The 14,853-nt window shown below is 40.2% G+C and overlaps 1 protein-coding gene across 1 annotated transcript in view; it reads left to right on the forward strand.

Annotated features, from left to right (window-relative positions):
* Positions 1–12,278, forward strand: part of TTBK2 (tau tubulin kinase 2) — a 128,981-nt gene extending 116,703 nt beyond the window's left edge. Inside the window, exons 14-16 of the mRNA XM_081112687.1 lie at positions 4,692–5,953; positions 8,284–8,769; positions 11,841–12,278. Of these exons, the coding sequence (XP_080968813.1) occupies positions 4,692–5,953; positions 8,284–8,746 (1,725 nt within the window). The 3' untranslated portion in view covers positions 8,747–8,769; positions 11,841–12,278. The remainder of the gene's footprint in view (positions 1–4,691; positions 5,954–8,283; positions 8,770–11,840) is intronic.
* Positions 12,279–14,853: the final 2,575 nt, after the last annotated feature.

Genomic DNA, 14,853 nt, shown 5'->3' on the forward strand with positions numbered 1-14,853 from the left:
GCTGGAAACTAACATGAGGCTTGCTTGCTTTAGTGACGGAGGACTCCAACGTTCCCCGCCTGCCTTGCCGGCCTCTCAGCTGCACTCTAAGCAACTATGTTACAAAAATAGAAGCTAAACAAAACCCCGGGCTTCAGCCAGCAGGACCGCACCATTGTTTCAAATACAGAAGGGTAAACAAAGGCCAGAAACCTGCTTTCAGCAGTGGAAGTCTCATAGCTGGAGCCGAGCCTCAGAGCTAAAGCTGGCCCAGAATGAAAAAAAAAAAAGGAAAAAAGGACAGGTTGGGAGCTTCAGTCACCCGTCAGCCTGAAAACGGCCCTCAGCCCCTCACCCAGACTGGCCAGGCACCCCAGTGGGGACCCCCACCCTGATCCAGGACACCCTTCAGGGCAAACCAGCCGGCCCCCACCCGTGCACCAGGCTTCTATCCTATATAGTAAAAGGGTAATATGCCTCCCAGCACTGGGATCAGCGGAGCCGCGAGGCCTCCCAGCACCGGGATCAGCGTGACGGGGCAGCGACCAAACCCCCCTGATCGGCCCTGCTCTGTGTGTGACAAGGTGCGGCGCCCCAATCCCCCCCCGCCCCCCACGGGCCCTGCCCTGAGTGTGACAGTGGCGGCGCCCCAACCCCCTAATCCGCCCTGCTCTGTGTGTGACAGGGGGTGGTGCCCCAACTCCCCTATCGGCCCTACTCTGTGAGTGACGGGGGAGCTCCTCAACCCCCTGATCAGCCCTGCTCTGTGCGTGACGGGGGGGGGGGGGGGAGCTCCCCAACCCCCTGATCGACCCTGCTCTGTGCGTGACAGGGGGTGGCGCCCCAACTCCCCAATCGGCCCTGCTCTGAGCCCGACCAGGGGCTGCACCTAGGGATTGGGCCTGCCCTCTGCCACCCAGGAGCAGGCCTAAGCCAGCAGGGCGTTATCTCCCGAGGGGTCCCAGACTGTGAGAGGGCACAGGCCAGGCTGAGGGACCCCCCTCCCCCCCGAGTGCACAAATTTTTGTGCACCGGGCCTCTAGTATTTTATATTTCTCTTAAGCAATAGTTTTATAGCTTTGGTGTCCATTGTTTAAAATGCAGAGTCCCAGGCTCATTTTCAGAACTTCTGCTTCAGTAGGTCTGGGATAGAGGGGAATCTGCATTTTAACAAGCAGCTGAAGGTAATTGTGATAAGTCTTCTGCAAAGAAATGTTTTGAGGAAATTACTGTTTACTCCCATTTTGGGCATTCATATGGAGACTCCTGTTACACTGTGGTTTTCAGTAAGTAGTGCTGCCCCCACAGCTGTGTGAGTGGCAGGAGTTCCAGGAAAGCCAGAGATGGAGGCAGTAAAAAAATGTACACAAACCTCAGACACAGGCAGGTTCATCTGTCCTTACATGGGTGAGAATACCAGGTTTTCTTAAATTCCATCATCATCTAGTGGCCCTCTCCTCCAACTCACCAGAAATAGCATTGTTCCCCAGACTGAAATGTTTTTTTTGTTTGTTTTTTGTTTTTTTAAGTATATTTTATTGATTTCTTTTTACAGAGAGGAAGGGAGAGAGATAGTTAGAAACATCGATGAGAGAGAAACATCGATCAGCTGCCTCCTGCACACCTCCTACTGGGGATGTGCCCACAACCCAGGTACATGCCCTTGACTGGAATCAAACCTGGGACCTTTCAGTCCACAGGCTGACGCTCTATCCACTGAGCCAAACCAGTTAGGGCGACTGAAATGTTTTTTATTAGGACACAATTCCTCATGCAAGTGTAAAACAATGAGAAAAGATAATAGAATTTGATTTTGTGAATAGCTCTGTAGGGATTTACCTACACTACAAAATGGGAAAATAAATACCTACTTCTTATTTGTTTATTTGTTTATCTTATAATCTTCACCTGAGGAAATGGAGGGGGGGAAGGAAGGGAGAAAGAGAGAGAGAGAGAGAGAGAGAGAGAGAGAGAGAGACCGAGACCTCGATTGGTTGTCCTCAGAATGCACCCTGACTAGGACCGAACCTGCTACCCAGGTACGTGCCCTGACTGGGACTCTAACCAGCAACCCTTTGGTGCACAGGATGATAATTAACTGAGCCACCCTCGCCGGACTACCTCCTTTTTTTAATCAGTTAGTTGGTCTTTCCTTCTTCCCCAAGACTGCTTTGTAAAGTTATATAGGTTGTTTACTGCATGCTTAGCCAAGGGAACAGTTGGGTCTGAAATTTAGCTCAAACTTTGCTAGCCAAACTGTGCATCTTTGTTTCCTCTTTGAAGAGCATCCTTTTCCAAATTGTACAAAGGTGCCCTATGGGCAAGAGTCAGGTCCTACCATTCCCGTCCCTTCCCTGTATCCCGTTTTTCACCTCACCTTTTCTCTTTGCATTCATTCCCTCTTTCCACCTCCCAGATTCAGTTTCTTCTTTTCTTTCACTCTCGAGACCAGGGTCCTCAAACTACGGCCCCCGGGCCACATGCAAATACAAGTATTGTATTTGTTCCCGTTTTGTTTTTTTACTTCAAAATAAGATATGTGCAGTGTGCATAGGAATTTGTTCATAGTTTTTTTTTAAACTATAGTCGGGCCCTCCAACGGTCTGAGGGACAGTGAACTGGCCCCCTGTTTAAAAAGTTTGAGGACCCCTGCTCTAGATGCTATGTTCTCACTGTTGTTCAAGTATTTTTCCAATAGCATTCTGGTGTGCTTCTTTTCAAAAGGCTTTCTAACGCCTTGGCTTAATTTCTTATAGTATTTCTTGCCCATTCCCATCAATACTGTCCTGCCCACAAAGATAATTCTTATAGCTGTTACACTATGTGCAACATTTTCTCTATCAAGTTGTTGAAAGACTTGTATTTATATATTTAATGTTTGACCTTTTTCAAATATTTTTTTTTAAAGAATTTTTTTTTTTAATATATTTTATTGATTTTTTACAGAGAGGAAGGGAGAGAGATAGAGAGAAACATGGATGAGAGAGAAACATTGATCAGCTGCCTCCTGCACATCTCCCACTGGGGATATGCCCACAACCCAGGTACATGCCCTTGACCGGAATCGAACCTGGGACCTTTCAGTCCGCAGGCCGACGCTCTATCCACTGAGCCAAACCAGTTTCAGCTTCAAATATTTTTAAATAAAAATATTTTTCTTGCCTGGCTGGCATGGGTCAGTTGTTGAACGTCGACCTATGAACCAGGAGGTCACGTTTCAATTCCTGGTCAGGGAACATGCCCAGGTTATTAGCTTGATCCCCAATGTGGGGCATGCAGGAGGCAGCCTTCAATGATTCTCTCATCATTGATGATTCTATCTCTCTCTCTCTCTCTCCCTTTCTCTCTGAAATCAATAAAAATATAATTAAAACAATTTTTAAAAAATCTTTTTAACTGAAGGTCTCTAAAGAAATGTCAGCTGCATTACTTTTTTACTTACTAGTACATATGTCTAAGGCAGTGGTTCTCAACCTTGGCTGCACATTAGAATCACCTGGGAATCTTTTTAAAATCCTGATTTCTGAGCCTCATCCTCCAGAAATTCTATTTCTTTGTTACTAATGTTGTGGCCCCACCCCATAACAACGAAACAGAATTTCCGGAGGATGAGGCCCAGAAATCAGGATTTTAAAAAGATTCCCAGCTTATTCTAATGTGCAGCCAAGGTTGAGAACCATTGGTCTAAGGTATTAAACTTACCATTTCCTTCATTGGGGAGGGTGGGAAGGGGGGGAATGGGATAATATATTTATCTTGATTATCTTCTTGAGGCTTAAATTCCGTTTACTTTTGCAAAGTTGATGCTATCAACTGACCATAGGCACATTAAATAGAGAGAGTCATTCCTGTCTTGAGTCCTGAAAGAGGAGAAAGAAAGGCTGTTAATAGAACCTGGTAAGATCCTATCTATGGGAGTGGGGCCATATGACAGGAGCTATGGCCAAGAGTGGTTGAATGTAGTCCCTTGCAGTCCCTTGGGGAGGGAGCAGAGAGAATTAATACCCAGACCCTTATCTCCACAAATTCAGATTCTATGTTGGTGCTGGCCATTGGGCAAACCCAGAAATCAGAAGGCAAGGGAGCCTGGGATAGCACAGTCTGCAGAAGCCAGTTTTCCAGAACACAAAGCAGGCTAAAGAAATGCAGGGGTGAACCTCGAAGAAGACTGTGCTGTACAGTTCCTGAGCTTGGGTGTTGTGCATTTTTATTCAGAATTGTTCATTTTAAATATGAATTAGGCCATTGATGGCGAACCTTTTGAGCTCGGCGTGTCAGCATTTTGAAAAACCCTAACTTAACTCTGGTGCTGTGTCACATATAGAAATTTTTTGATATTTGCAGCCATAGTAAAACAAAGATTTATATTTTTGATTTTTTTTTTTTTTGGCTTAGGTGCATTTTATTGGTTTTCTGTCAGAATCCTTCTACAAAAGGGCAAAGTTAAAATCCAAGTCCCTAGTAAGACAGTGTGATATTTATTTTATATATTTAAGTGCCATTTAACAAAGAAAAATCAACCAAAAAAATGAGTTCGCGTGTCACCTCTAACACGTGTGTCATATGTTCGCCATCACTGAATTAGGCAGACTCAGCCAACATATGTGTTCTTCTTATAAATTAGAATTTGAGGTGTTAAATCTCAAATCCTGCATCTTCACTTATATTCTACATTATTGCATTTTAACTTTTTTTTTCTTCTCTCTCTCCAGGTTACAATTCCTCGACCGTCTGTGGCATCTACACAGTCGACTTCAGGAAGCTTTCACTATGGTCAGCTGCCAGAGAAGAAGGACCTTCAGCCTGTGGAGCCCACTGTGGAACTTTATTCTCCAAGGGAGAACTTCTCTGGTTTAGTTGTGACAGAGGGAGAGCCTCCTAGTGGAGGAAGCAGAACAGACTTGGGGCTGCAGATAGAGCATATTGGTCCTGAAATGTTACTCGATACTAGAGAGTGTGAAAAATCTCAAGACCTGGGGCCAGAAGACCTTCCTGACCATAACAGACTGGCTGGGAGAGAATTTGAGAGTCTCCCTAGGGAAACTGAAGAGAAAAGCCTGCTAGGGTCAGATAATGAAGATGAAAAGTTAAGTAAAGGGCAGCATTATATTGAGATCTCCTCTCTCCCCGGAGACTTAGAAAGGGATCATTCAGCGACTACTGAACCTCTCGACATGACAAAGACACAGACTTTTAGTGTGATGCCAAACCAAGACAGAAATCATGAGAGAATGAAGCTTCTGGCAGTTGGAACTTCAGAAATTTCCCCAGGAGGCATTGACCCACGTGCTGAAGGACAGATAGGCCAGGTGGCAACAATGCAAAAGAGTAAAATATCTAAGGATGATGACATCAAGAGTGAAGACTTGCCCGGTCTTCAAGGAGACCTCTCTACTTTTTTGCACCAAGAGGGTAAGAAAGAGAAAATTGCCCCTAGAAATAGAGAGCTATTTAATAGTGTTTCAGAGAGTGAACATTGTCCCTCATCCCGGAAGGATATGGTTAGGTCATCCTTCGTAACTAGACACAGCCGAATCCCTGTTTTAGCACAAGAGATAGACTCAGCTTTCGAATCATCCTCTCCACTCTCTGCAAAAGAAAAGCTCCTCCAAAAGAAAGCTTATCAGCCAGACCTACTCAAACTTCTGGTGGAAAAAAGGCAACTCAAGTCTTTTCTTGGGGACCTCTCAAGTGCCTCTGATAAATTGCTGGAGGAGAGACTAGCTACTGTTCCTGCTCCCTTTTCTGAGGAGGAAGTCTTCACTCCCTTTTCAAGACTGGCGATAGACGCCCCCCTGAGCAGGTCAGCTGAAGATAGCTTTTTGTCACCTATCATCTCCCAGTCCAGAAAGAGCAAAATTCCAAGGCCAGTGTCATGGATCAACACAGATCAAGTCAATAGCTCAGTTTCATCACAGTTCTTGCCTCGGCCACCACCAGGAAAGCCACCCACAAGGCCTGGAGTAGAAGCCAGGTAATGCTGTATGCTCTCCCCATGTTAAGTGTATAGCACTGTTTCTGTGTCTACTTGACTCTAACATATAATATGTCAGAGGTTTCATTTCTTTGTTGCCTGCTTCTGATTGTCTACTTTCTTCCTTGCCTTTCCCAAGCCATAGCACAGTGTAGTTGAAGGGGTCAGATTGATCCAGGTTAATTCTTGGCTCTCCCACTTTCTTGCAGTGTAAACCTCAATTTTCCTATCTATAAAATGGATTGAACATTTGCCTCAAGGTTTGGGGAGGATGAAATAAGGGAGTGTATGTCTAAAGCTTCTTGCAGTGCTGATTAGCATGTAACAAAGGTTACTTCTCTTGCAGTCTGTTTTAACTAGATACTCAGTATTTTTGTAGCTTTGGTTAGTCAGCATCCTGTTATAACAGATGTCATTATAATGTCAAATTCTAGTGAAGAATAGTGTGTTCATCATTTGATGACTAACTCCTGGTAGCACTACTGTTTATCTGATTATAATGAATTAAACAAACAAAAATCCTACAGGCGGTTTCCCTAGATCTGATGCTAGATACGGCAATACATAATAAAGTTATTGCTTTAATATTTACTGTATGGTATACTTGTTTATTGAATTTCTCATGTATAGTTGACCATAGAGTCAATAGATTATATTTTGAAGAAGAGGAGGAAATATTGGGAGGTAATGAGCCAGTTAAGAGTGCTTTCCTTGGAGCCATTACTCACTTTCACAGAGTAGAATAATGGCCTAAACTTTTGGAGAAGAAAGAAGAAAAGGATAGTCTTTTAACCAAAATAAAGTGAAAATCAAAATGGTAGTACATTTGCATGAAAACTAGCCTGTCTGAGATAATATAATAATAGGCCTCTTCCTGTTATAAGGATATCTAAAGCATATTGAAGTAAGATTCTACATGTATCGTTACACAGCAGAACTTGTTACCCTTACCTAAAGAAGGTTTAGTTTTGACTTGCCCTAAGGTTTCAGGTTCAGGGTAACTAAACATTAGATTTGAAGTGCCAGTGGGACAAGACTTCCATAGGAAGAATGGTGATGAGTAAACAGCAGTCATTTTATGAGATTTTAAAAAGGTGATTCTATGAACAATATTTACATATCCCCTTTTTCTTCTGCTTGGCATCTATGCTTAATAGAGATGGCATATCTGTGGCTTGAACTACTTTGGATTGCAACAAACAGATCTTAATTATCATTCATTATTTAGCATTTTACAGTGTCCCCTAAAAGTAGCACTTAGTAACTAAGTCAAGCCTGTGGCATTGTGCCAGATATTAGAGTTGACTCATCTGGGAACTCAACTTTCCCACTTAGGTCCTGGCACAGAGGAATTATTTTATTCCATTTCAAAATTTTTACTATAAGATCCTTGAGAATAGGCGTAACCTGAATGAGTTTCATGTCATTTTTCAGAATAAGTAGATGGTGGGAAAGAGAAGGAAAGAAAATTCATAGGAAAAAAAATCAGTAATTTGTTGCTGACCCATGATGATGATGATGATAGCTATTTATGTGTCTGCATTCTGTACATACTAATACAACCTTGAAGTTCTTCTCCCACTTCCTTCTGTAAGGAGTGGCATGTCAGCAGATTGAGGTTTAAATTCTTAAACTGAGTGGATTTTAAGCTAAAACAGAAAAACATTTAGGGCAAAGAGGACATTGCTATTCATATGAATACTTTCTAGATTGGAGTTCTGACTTGTCAGTAAAGAGGGGCAGTCAGTTTCCAAACCCAGCTCTCCTGAATCTCAGGCTTCTATCAGGGCAGAGACTGAGTCCCAGAGAAACCAGTGAGTACTCTTTTATTTTGGAAACTATTAAATGAAGCTGAAATAACCTTTTTCTATAGTTCCTGCTATTGGTGAGCACAGATCATTTTGAAGACTTGCATTGTGGGGTTAATATTTGCATATATGTATGCAGAATTCCTGTCCTAGGAGCCTTAAACAAAATGTCAAGGCATTTTATGCTAGAGACGTTTTATTTAATTCTAAAATCAGAAGAGCAAACATGCCATAGGAGGAAGAGGACTAACAACATCCAAGTGCTTCTGAATGGCAGACTTCCAACTAAATACTTTACTTGGGTTATTGTCCTTGACTGTTCAGTAACGTGGTGAGATTGATAATATTCCCATTAAAAGCTAGGAGAGATTAAATAATTTGTCCAGGGTCATGTAACTGGTATATAAAAGAGTAGCTATAACCTGTGTTTCCTGAATTTTGACTCACATCATACAAATTATGATTGGGACTTTATAGGCACACTTGAAATGAATTAAAATAATTTTTCTCTGTACTTTTAAGGCTCCGCAGATACAAAGTCCTAGGGAGTAGCAATTCCGACTCAGACCTTTTCTCTCGCCTGGCCCAAATTCTTCAAAATGGATCTCAGAAACCCCGGAGCACTACTCAGTGCAAGAGTCCAGGATCCCCTCACAATCCAAAAACACCACCCAAGAGTCCAGTTGTTCCTCGCAGGAGTCCCAGTGCCTCTCCTCGAAGCTCTTCGTTGCCTCGTACATCTAGTTCCTCGCCATCTAGGGCTGGACGGCCCCACCATGACCAGAGGAGTTCATCCCCGCATCTGGGGAGAAGCAAGTCACCTCCCAGCCACTCAGGATCTTCCTCCTCCAGGAGGTCCTGCCAACAGGAGCATTGCAAACCCAGCAAGAATGGCCTGAAAGGATCTGGCAGCCTCCACCACCACTCAGCCAGCACTAAAGCGCCCCCAGGGAAGAGTAAGTCAGCGAGTAAACTCAGCAGATAGGAGCCAGGCCGCATCTCTGAAAGGTGTGAGATCCTCCTCCTAAACCTGATGCATGTGTATCCCTGTACTGTCTATTTTAAAAGTCTGTGTTGATTTTCTCTTGCAAAAGAAAGTAATATGATAAATTATTTATAAGGAGACATAAATATTTGATAAGGAATTACCTATGGCAGGCAGCAAGCAGATCAGGAATTAATGCCTTTGCACAGGAAGGGGCAGTCTAGCAAATCCAAGAGGGAGAAACTGATTAAATGAACTTTTTTTTTTTTTTTTTTTTTTTAGCTGCTTCTAAAACAAAAGAGTCAAAAGTAGGAGATGGAATGGAATTTTAAAGGCTTTGGCCTGTTTATTCTTTAAGGCTCTACTCAAACATTATATAGCAAAATTGAAACCTCCTGTTTTAATATTTTCATTCAAAACTTTCTCAACTTTGGAGTTCAGAATTGCTCCAGTATTAAAGTATGTAAGAAGTCTGTTGCTGGGGAGCCATTGCTGATACATATATGTAGCTTGTGTATTTATCTATATGGAGAGTTCACACCTTTACTTTGCCTCATTCCTCGTACCCTCCTTGGATTTCATATTTTTTAAAGTTAGTGTTTCTCACCTGATCCAGTCTTTTATTTTAACAATACATTCTAATATGCTTTTAGCAGCATATGCTAATATTTTTCTTTAGAGCACTATAGTCTCAATATATTTTTATTGTGAGAAATAATTGATGACACTTAGGTAATAGAAGGGAAAATCTAAATAGAACTAGTTTGCAGGCTTTAGTGCTTTAGGCAGAGAGGGGCAGAGTGGGGGCGAATGCCCTGTAAGGGAGAAGAACTCTCTTTCCCTGTTAGTTTCTTCCTTGTGGAAGGAAAACTGACCAGAGTAGACCTTGATTCCTTAATTCTTCTCTGTACCAACTATTTCTAATGCCAACCTCCAAGATGATACCAAGGAAGTACAGTGCTGTGAAATGTGACTTTATGCTTTTAGAGGTTTAAAAAGAAAAGTAGAAAGAAATTAGGTATGTTGTTGAGACTTATCATCCTCAAACTTTGTATTTTATACATGTAGCCAGTTAGGAATGAGTATCTGGGGAAATAAATTTAGGTTCTGTATTTATCTTTTATTTTAAAAGGTTTTTTTTACCAGCTTCTCCTGTGCTTTAGTTTGAACATTTGAGTTTCTTGACCTGATTTCCATGTAATCTCAATTTACAAAGCTATAAAGAGGATCATATTTGTTCTAATCTCACTCTTCTGCCAACAGGAATCAGGCAAAATTAAATCATAGTAGACTTTGAAAATGGGCTTTTTTATACTTTGATGTTTTTTGTGTTGTAAAGACCTTATTAAGGTCAGGTAAATTGGTCTGCTTGCTGTTGAAATTTGCCTTCTAGCAAACATCTGTGCTTTCTTTTCTACCTTGTGTTTGCTGCCAAACCTAATGTGGTTGAATTTGGGGGGGAAAAGAAATATATTTTCTCACCAAGTGAACATATTCTAATGCTGCATCAAAGTTGCCCTGAAGCTGCACTGAACTTATCTTGTTCTCTTTATCTGTGTTGAGCTTTCTAAAAAAAGACAAACAAACAAACAAAAACATACAAAAAAAACACACAAAAACCTCAAAACACTATTGAGGCATATTGTGTCTCCCATAAGATTTGTAGCGTAGTGTGGAATCTTAGTTTCTCTCTGGTTTCGAGCCCTGTAGAGGAGTGCACTAGAGAAGACGTATTTATGCTGTTTACCTAAAGCAGCTGTGACATTGGAACACCCATCTTTCTGTATTATATTGTATAATAGTTGCTATAACACTGCTTGCATGTCTTCATGGTAAATTATATAAATATTTATAAAAATATAGAGAAACATATGCTTATATAAACTCATTCTTTCTCATTCTCCATTTGTAATTTCAAGATCACGGATAGAGAAATACCGTTTTACTGTGTGCCTCGCGTACACTTGGGCCTTGCCTGTCTTCATTTTCTGAAAATACATTCTTGGCACGTGACACTTAAGATTCTTCTTGCCTTCCTTGCGTATAATGCAAGGGTTGGCAGTCTTGAACAGGCCAAGATAGGTTATTTGATTTTCATTTTTAAAAATATTTTAATAGGGGGAAAATTACTAGGACATGCTTATAATACTGGTTCAAAGATTTGTCTTGTTAATTACATAATGCTGTTCTTACGGTTAGAGTGGATCAACTGGGATGATAATCATGGGTCTGACGAATTGATTTTTTAAAAAAATCCCTTAAAATTATCATTCTGCTTTCCTCTTTTAACTTCACTTTTTGAGGGGTGGTGGAGGAGTAATCTACAATTAAGAAATTCTCTTTTTTCTGCTCTACTTGCAAAATTGTGCGAAAAGTAGCCAGCTTTACATCTTGACCCCGTTAGTCAGAAATGTGCTTGTAGTAACCATCAGAAAAGCTGAGAGGCTGCGGTGTGTGTGTGTGTGTGTGTGATTTTATATCTGATTGACATCTCTCTGCTAGCAGTCAAAACTGGCAAAGATGGCAACTTAATGTTTTTCCTCTTTTTTAGTTCTTTCCATTTTTCTCACAACTTTTCCACTGTGTTTTGCTCCTTTTTCTAAATGGTACCCACAAACTCAAGGTCCAGAAATAGTCTTGCTGTGTAAGACTATTTTATTTTGCATGTAGAGAAAAGTGTTAACCAGAGATTTTTCTGCTTGATACTTTCAAAAGAAAACAAACTAATATTATGTATCAGTAGGTCCACTTGAAAGTACTACTATCTTATATAGGGTGGGGCAAAAGTAGGGTTTTAGTTCTTTGTGTGGAAAACAATACAGTAACTAATAAATAATAATACAAGAATTAACTGTTTTGCATAGTCACAAGTGTAAACCTACTTTTGTCCCAGCCTGCATAGAGATTTTACGGTTTTTAAGTGCAATTTGTGCTTTTAGATAATACATGTCTCGGGCTAAAAAGAGAAGTTCACAGCCCTGAGTAAAACACTTTTGGCACAAGGATTTTTGTTTTTGTTTTATTTTAAAGTCTGATACAGAGAATGAGTTGTATTGTTGTTTTCAGTTCTTTCTTTTTTCTTTCTTTTTTTTAGTGATGGCATATTTCAAAATTCAGTGACAAACATAGATCATCCAAGTAATTTTAAACCAGTTTGGTTATTCTACCTAAGATGAGGGAGATGGCCGTCAGTTAAAGTCAAGCCAAACTACACTAAAAGTATTATGGAGCAGAAGTAAATTATCTTTTGAAAATCAAGTGTCTCGTCATTTCTCCTATCACAGCAAAGTGGCTGGTTACCTTGCTCTTACCTTCCCTGTCTAGTCTCTGGAAATACTTGGGTGAAATGGAAGATGGAATTAGCAACATTTTGATCCTTTCAGGTAGCATTCTTTCTAAGTTATGCTGCCAGATCTCCAGGGTGTACAGATGGGTAACGATTTTAAAATTCCACATAGTAATATTTTTTGTTGTTGTTGTTGCCCTGGGGCACTATAATGGAGAAAAAAGTTAAAGCACAAACTCAGATTCCAAAAAAAGATCACACATTGTTTAAAAACAGTCTACACAAGAGTTACAAAAAATAGTTGCCCAGGCATAAGCATACACCAGTTTGTTAATTATACACATATGGTTACAAGTGTGCTTGCAAAAAAGTTCATTGGAAATACACAAGGCTCTGGAAATGTACACCTTATAGTGTTACAATTCTATATTCAAACAAGGAAATTTGACAGTATGTTACATTCACTTACAAGTAGACAAAATGCAGAATACAATTCATCTTCTGTACAAAAAGGAAAGGCAGTCACATTACAAAGTGAGGGCTTCAACTGTAAGGAAAGCTGGGGCAGGGCCGAACTTTGCACGTCCTTTTGACGGTCACAAAATAACCAGAACATTCACATAGTAATCTTTTGCACAGCTTAAAGGCATTTAACTTTAACATATAGTGAACAAGAAAGGAAAATTGGGTCATACCAAATTTAACTTTAAAGCACAGATTATAAACAGCTTTGAATGTTTAAGTCTTAGGCAGGCACCATCATTCTCAACTTGGTACGCAAGCTGGCCTTGCTGACAGTGGCATAGCTACATTTACTGTTCTTTTTTAGGTTGCATGTTGTGAAGTAAATGTTTTTTGTAAAAGTTGCCAAGTTAATCAAGTCCTAAATAAGTAACAAAATGATAATTGAGACCCATTATTAACCACTTTATATTATTTGCTTTAAAATACTAAACAAATTTCAGCTGCTTACTAATACAGTGAACTAGTTATGCAGTATCTTTCTGTTTAGCTCCTCCTAACACTGTGGGAACTTGAGGTTCTTTAGTAATCATGAGATTCCTTCTAAGCCACAGATTTTTATGCAAAGGTTTCTTTGGTTGTTTTTAATCAACAAGGAAAAGGTGTACATTAAGGCATGTTTCCCAGACACAGATAGTTAAAAATAACAATTAGTTTTTCTGTACCTTTGAATAAAAAACAGATGCCTTTTCCCCAAAAGCAGAGGATTCTTTGTTCTAGGAACTACATTCTTAATCTAACATAAGGAACTGGTGATAGGAGAAACAAGATCCAGAATTCAGAATTTAGGGGAGAAATACATCGTACTCTGGCTATTTGAAAATAGATTTACTTGTAGATAAGTCTAGATTTAGTCTTGAAGATCAGAGTTTTGACATATAAAAATGTTTTTCATTCCTTTATATCAGTCAAACATGGCATACATTAGGGAAACAGTTCTCCTGTCATGCTCCTGTATTTTGAAATTAAGTTGTTTACATTCATTCTCTTAACATCTGCTCATTTCTGCTTATGTGTATTTACCACAGATGTGTTGGGGGCTTTGCCTAAAAAGAGAGAGATTTTCAGCACCTGTATTACTGTGGCGATAAATGGTTGACAATGACATTGTTTAACTTTCTTGAATTTGGTTCTGTAGACAGTTTATTTGCAGTTACTTATCTATGTTTTAATACAAATGTATTACAGGAGTAAGGAATGGAACCACTATGGTAGTCCTCATAAATCAATATTCACCCAAGTTCAGAAACCATAGGTGCGTACTTGGACTGTAACTTAGAGAAGGTAATAAGATGGTTCTAGCCCATGGGGAAGCCCCGGGTGGTTGTAGGACATCCTCCTTCCTTGTCTCATCCAACAGAACTCTGGTGTGGACCTCAAGGATGTGGGAGTAGAGCATTTGAGATCTTGCTCCCCAGCAGTTGTCCTCAGTTTTGGCTTAAATAAACTCTTATTAAAAAAAAATTTTTAATGATGTGGGAGTAGTGTGGAAACATCAGATCATTAGATATTAGTAGCTTAGCTGTCCATCTAGAATTATGAGAAATTTAACCCAGATAGTCTTGAGAGCCTGAGGAATCTGTTGCCAACCTTGCTGGAGAGAACTGCAGGAGGTACATGGGGAATTCCTTTAGTTCTTATAACTCCAGGACATGGGGTAAGGCTCCCTGTTCCTGTAAAGGGGAATTTGGATGCTGCACACCTCAATCCCTAAAAATCCCTGGCTGGATGTGAAATGTCATTAAAGTCTTGGCCCATTAATACATTTTTTAATTCAGTTGTGATTATTGGCTCTGACTTTTTTTTTTATTCCCCTTAAGCAAATTTGGATCAGAAAATTAAAAGTATGTGACAAGATCAAGATCACCTTGAGGTTATACACAGTCTCAAGAACTGAATAACCAAGTACCATATATTTGGTAATGATTTGAATATTTCCTTAGACTTTGCTTGATTCTTGGTCTTAAAGAGACACGTAAAAAAAGTGAAGCCTTTTTCCTTCGTTGCCATGTGAAACTTTAACCAGGTCTGCCTCTTTAATTGGAAGTGACAGTTTTGGGCATAGTGTATATCACTGGTGATACTGACATGTCTCTCAGATACCCAGGGCTTTTGGGTTCCTTGACCTAGAGAATAGGATTCACTGAGGCAGATCTTTGGCCCATGTGACTGTAGAATTTGCTGATGGCATAACTTTACATGCTAACGATGGATAGGAATTTTATTTCTTTTCATTAGTTTAATATTTTATATTGTGTACTGAAGTGTTCACTCATCCAGTTAAAAACATTGAATAAAC

The sequence above is a fragment of the Myotis nattereri genome, assembly GCF_964212035.1.
Source record: "Myotis nattereri genome assembly, chromosome: 1".
NCBI classification, from domain to species: domain Eukaryota; kingdom Metazoa; phylum Chordata; class Mammalia; order Chiroptera; family Vespertilionidae; genus Myotis; species Myotis nattereri.